General features: G+C 47.1%; 1 protein-coding gene across 1 annotated transcript in view; it reads left to right on the top strand.

Moving 5' to 3' along the window:
* MARCHF10 (membrane associated ring-CH-type finger 10) overlaps window positions 1–5,010 on the top strand; it is a 101,717-nt gene that overhangs the window by 54,442 nt on the left and 42,265 nt on the right. The window contains exons 4-5 of the mRNA XM_037746023.1: window positions 657–762; window positions 3,189–3,346. Of these exons, the coding sequence (XP_037601951.1) occupies window positions 657–762; window positions 3,189–3,346 (264 nt within the window). The remainder of the gene's footprint in view (window positions 1–656; window positions 763–3,188; window positions 3,347–5,010) is intronic.

The following is a 5,010-nucleotide window of genomic DNA, read 5'->3' on the forward strand; positions in this document are numbered from 1 at the left end:
TACAAAAAATTAGCTGGGCATGGTGGCGCGTGCCTGTAATCCCAGCTACTCAGGAGGCTGAGGCAGGAGAATTGCCTGAACCCAGGAGGTGGAGGTTGCGGTGAGCCGAGATCGTGCCATTGCACTCCAGCCTGGGTAACAAGAGCGAAACTCCATCTCAAAAAAAAGAAAAAGAAAAAGAAAAAAAAATAATAATAATAATCTCCAGTTGTTCAGCTTTATTAGTTTGCTGAGAACTTAATTGGAGGACACATGGTAATGGTTTTGGCAATCATTTAAGAGATCTGATGCTTTGAAGAAAACAGTTTTTTTGAGCAAGCAAACAAATTAAATAACCTTTTATCTTAAGCCATCTTGGGCATTTTGCACAACAACAAAAATGTTTCTAGTTTTGAAGTTCCCCTGTAATTTGGGCTGAATGCATCTTCTCAAGCCCCATAAATCATACTAATATTTGTCCTGCACGACAAGGCAATTAATATTTGTCCTGCACAACAGTATGAGGCAACGCGTAGACTGGCTAAGAGACGATCCTCATCCTTAAGGAGCTTGCAGGCTAGTTGGAGAGAAAGGACGTATTCATTAAGCAATTTTAGACTATTTAAACACTAAAGGCCATTTTTTAAAAACCCTGAAAATAAGGGTTTTTGCCAAAGCAGAGTCAGAGCAGACTTGGAATAAACTGGAAACAGACCTCGAAGGACCTTCTGGCTGGTGCTGGCTGGGGAAGAAACGTTCCATGGGCAGAAGCGTCACTCCCTGGGAAGGCGTATGCAGTGGCAGGGCTCAGCGGCCTCTGGGCAGTGTGAAGTTCTGCTGCCTGGGGTGTGCAGGAAATTTGAATATTCTGCTGGGATTCCTGCTGGAAATCAAAGTAAAATTCTTTTTAAATTATTATTATTATTTTGAGACGGAGTCTCGCTCTGTTGCCCAGGCTGGAGTGCAGTGGTACAATCTTGGCTCACCACAACCTCCGCCTCTTAATCCTCAGGACCTTGGGGCCAGATCCTGACCTTCTAGACTTGGCCTGAGCCCCAGGCCTGCCCCTTCCCTGGCCCTCCTTCTGTTTCTTCCTCTTCTCTCCACAAGGTGGAACGCAGGAGGCAGGACTTCTGAGAGCTGAGGGGGCTGAGGTCTCAGGTGATGAGGGAGAAGTCTCGGTGTTCAAGGAACGTAGCCTTGGGTGGTGGGAAAAGGCTTCCCTCCTTCCCTCTGTGATGATCCCTTAGTGTAAAACACCTGATTCCTCCCTCTCTCCCTTACTTTCCTCCTCTCACTCCCTTATTGATCGGTAAAATCATGTCTAATCACCAGGCTACACCATCGAAAGAACATCTTCTCATTTTCTAGAGAACTTTTACTCTCTCCTTTCTGGTCACACCTACAACCTCTCTGGGCCACCAACTTGCCCCAGGTTGCTCCGACTCTAGCAGGAGCTTCCCTCTTCTAGAAAGTTCCCTGCGGGCATGACACTCTCTGTCTTGGCATACAGGAACCACTGCCATCCCCTCCTGGGGCCCATCAGAAGTAAGTAGACCTAGTCATTGTATGAAATTTGGTTTCACAGGCTGCCAGAAAGAACTTTAGTTCCCTTCCTGAATCTGGAGGGAAACAATTCACACACAATCACAACTTACACTCCAGAACATGAATCCAGTTGCCTGATGGGCCACAAAAGGCCGTGCTCTCACATCCAAGCCGGGGGCCCTCCCTGGCTTTATCCCTGTGTTACCAGCTGGCTACATCTACTTGTGAACTTTCTAAGCTGTCTAAAGAAGATGAGCCAGGCAAATGGTCTTGGGGAATTTTGGCCAGATATTCACGATGTAAGTTCCTTGTAAACCCAAGAACTTATAGAGATGCATGGAATATACTAGAACTTTTCCTACACATTCACATGCACTGACACTAAATACACATGAAGAAGAAACTCAGAACTGTATCAATTAGCAACCCAATTCAACATGTGGATTCAAAAAAAATGTTCGTCCAGTCCGCAATAGCACCCCAGCTACTGTCTTCCTGTGAATATCATCCCAACACGGTGCAGGGTAGGGAGAAGGAAAGAAAAAGCCGTATGGTTCCCAGATGCTTGCAACCTTTCTATACAGGCATGTCTGCTAATAAACCTGACGATAGAAATATGCAGGCATTATACAAAATATGTTGTGATTCAAACCTGGATGAGGACTTGGGAGGCAGGGCCATTGTATGTCCCAGCTGTAGAAGGCTCTTGACCGTGTTAGCAGCCAGCCCATCCCAATACCTGTGGATTGGAACCTAGAACTTCTTAGCAAGGCTGGGCGCAGTGGCTCACGCCTGTAATCCCAATGCTTTGGGAGGTCGAGGCAGGTAGATTACTTGGGGTCAGGAATTTGAGACCAGCCTGGCCAACATAGTGAAACCCCTGTCTCTTACTAAAAATACAAAAATTAGCTGGGCGTGGTGGCGGGTGCCTATAATCCCAGCTACTTGGGAGGCTAAGGCAGGAGAATTGCTTTCACCTGGGAGGCAGAGATTGCAGTGAGCCAAGATCATGCCACTGCACCCCAGCCTGGGCAACAAAGCAAGACTTTGTCTAAAAAAAAAAAAGACAAAAAAGATCTTTCTTAGCAAAAGGAAAGATCCCTCCCTTCAGCCTCTGCATCCCAGGTATCATGGGCGCTCATGAAGGAGGCTCTTTTCTTTTCTTTCTTTTTTTTTTTTTTTTTGAGATGAAGTCTCACCCTGTTGCCCAGGCTGGAATGCATTCGCACATCTCAACTCACTGCAACCACCGCCTCCCAGGTTCAAGCGATTCTCCTACCTCGGCCTCCCAAGTAGCTGAGACTACAGGTATATGCCACCATACCCAGCTATCTTTTGTATTTTTGTAGAGATGGTGTTTTACCATGTTGGCCAGGCTGGTCTTGAACTCCTGACCTCAGGTGATGCTATGAAGGAGGAATTATTATTTCCATGTAGCACGTAGGGAAACTGAGGCTTAGAGAGGTGAAGTGATTTTCCCAAGCTCACATGGTTACATGAAACCAGGTTTCAAATCCAGCTCTTCTATGACCTCCTGAGTCCTTTCTCTAGACGTCCCTTCCACCTAGCCCCGCCCCCTGCTATTGCTGGGCCCTTTGAACATTCTTTATGTGGAAGACATTTTCCTATAAACTAAATAATTATTGAAAAGATTTTGTATCTTTCGCAGACCAGGCACCAATGGCTTTATCAAGGAAGAGGAGGCCAAACCTGAGGAGATTTACAGTCAGCCCAGAATCACACAGCGTGAGAGCGTCTGGGGACAGGAGCAGACAGAAACCACAGTGGCCGGCAAAGGGGCTGGTCCCTGGGGGAGCAGGTAAGGACCCAAGGCTGTGGCACCTTGGTCCTCGGAGCAGAGGATTGGCTTTTGCTGTTACCCAGTGAATTCTTCATGGGTTTTAGATACTTGTACTTTTAAGTGAATGGGGCATGTAACCTTAAAACGAAACAGTTTTAAAAGCAAACTGTGTGATTCTAGGTTTTTTTTTTTTCCTCCAAGAGAGGCTGGTAGGAAAAGAGGAAGGCAGGTGGGGTGGGGGAGGCGGTTATCTTTTTCTCTCCTGTAACTCCATGAGCGTGACTGGTTTTGAGTGGACCCCAGCTGTACAGCTGCTCTGGAGGGCATTTGGGTGGTGGATGGCAGGAGCTGGGGAAGGCAGAGAAGCAGGTCTGCAGCGCTGGGAGATGTCTCACCTGGCGCTAGTTCCCACTCAGTTCTTGGGATGGGGGAAGATGCGTGTCTGTGGGTGACAGGCTGTTTACCTCCCATGTTGATCTTCTCCCCTCTGACCCAGGGCCACCAAACTCAGCAAGGTCACAATGTGTGAGAAATACACAACATTGGGAGGATCTATGCTTTATTCTCAAACATTGGTTTGGTGGATCACCCCCTTGGGACTCATGGAAAGCAACATTTCACAGTCAACCTGGCCACGGACCCGTCCTTTCTCTTAGGAAACCACCGAGCGTCACACTTTGTCATGAACAACGAACACAGTTGCCTTCATTTTTTTAATCGTATTCATTTATTCTGAGACAGAGTCTTGCTCTGTTGCCCGGGCTGGAGTGCAGTGGCACCATTTTGACTCACTGCAACCTCTGTCTCCTGGGTTCATGCAATTCACATGCCTCGGCCTCCCAGGTAGCTGGGACTACAGACGCTCACTAAAATTAGCCCAGCTAATTTTTTGTATTTTGGTAGAGACAGGGTTTCACCATGTTGGCCAGGATGTTCTCAAACTCCTGGTCTCAGGTGATCCACTTGCCTTGGCCCCCCAAAGTGCTGGGATCATGGGCGTGAGCCACAGCACCCGGCCTGCCTTTGTTTTTAAATGTGATGTAGATGGTGATGTACATATACAAATATAGAAGAACATGTCAGTATTCTGATGTCTTGGAATCTGCATATATGAATCTGCAGCAAGGAGATGTCCACAGGGGTCCCAGTAATCCAATACCTTCTGCCGGGAAGGGCATGAGCTTTAAGGCAGCCTTCAGTTCTAATGCCAGCTCTCCCTCCTAGCAATGGCATCTTGGATGCTAAAGTAGCCACTCTGGGCAACAGTTCCTTTATCTTAAAATAAGGACAATGAAATCTACCTCATTGCATTGTTATAATAACTAAGTAAAATAATACACTGACCAGCACCCAGACAGAATAGGTCCACACGGTGGGCACTGAACTCTTGATAATTTCTCTTCTGCCAACCACCCTTAATGAACTGTAGAATAGTATTTGAAAGGTAAGGTTCGCCAGGCAGGGTGGCTCACACCTGTAATCCTAGCACTACAGGAGGTCGAGTCGGGAGGATCACTTGAGTCCGGGAGTTTGAGACCAGCCTGGCCAACATAGTGAAACCCCATCTCTACGAAAATAAATAAATAAATACAGAAATTAGCTCAGGAGATCAAGGCTGCAGTGCCCTGTGAACATGCCACTGCACTCCAACCTGGGCAACAGAGTCAGACACTGTCTCAAAA

The sequence above is a fragment of the Cebus imitator genome, unplaced genomic scaffold (genome assembly GCF_001604975.1).
Source record: "Cebus imitator isolate Cc_AM_T3 unplaced genomic scaffold, Cebus_imitator-1.0 Scaffold217, whole genome shotgun sequence".
Classification (NCBI taxonomy): Eukaryota; Metazoa; Chordata; class Mammalia; order Primates; family Cebidae; genus Cebus; species Cebus imitator.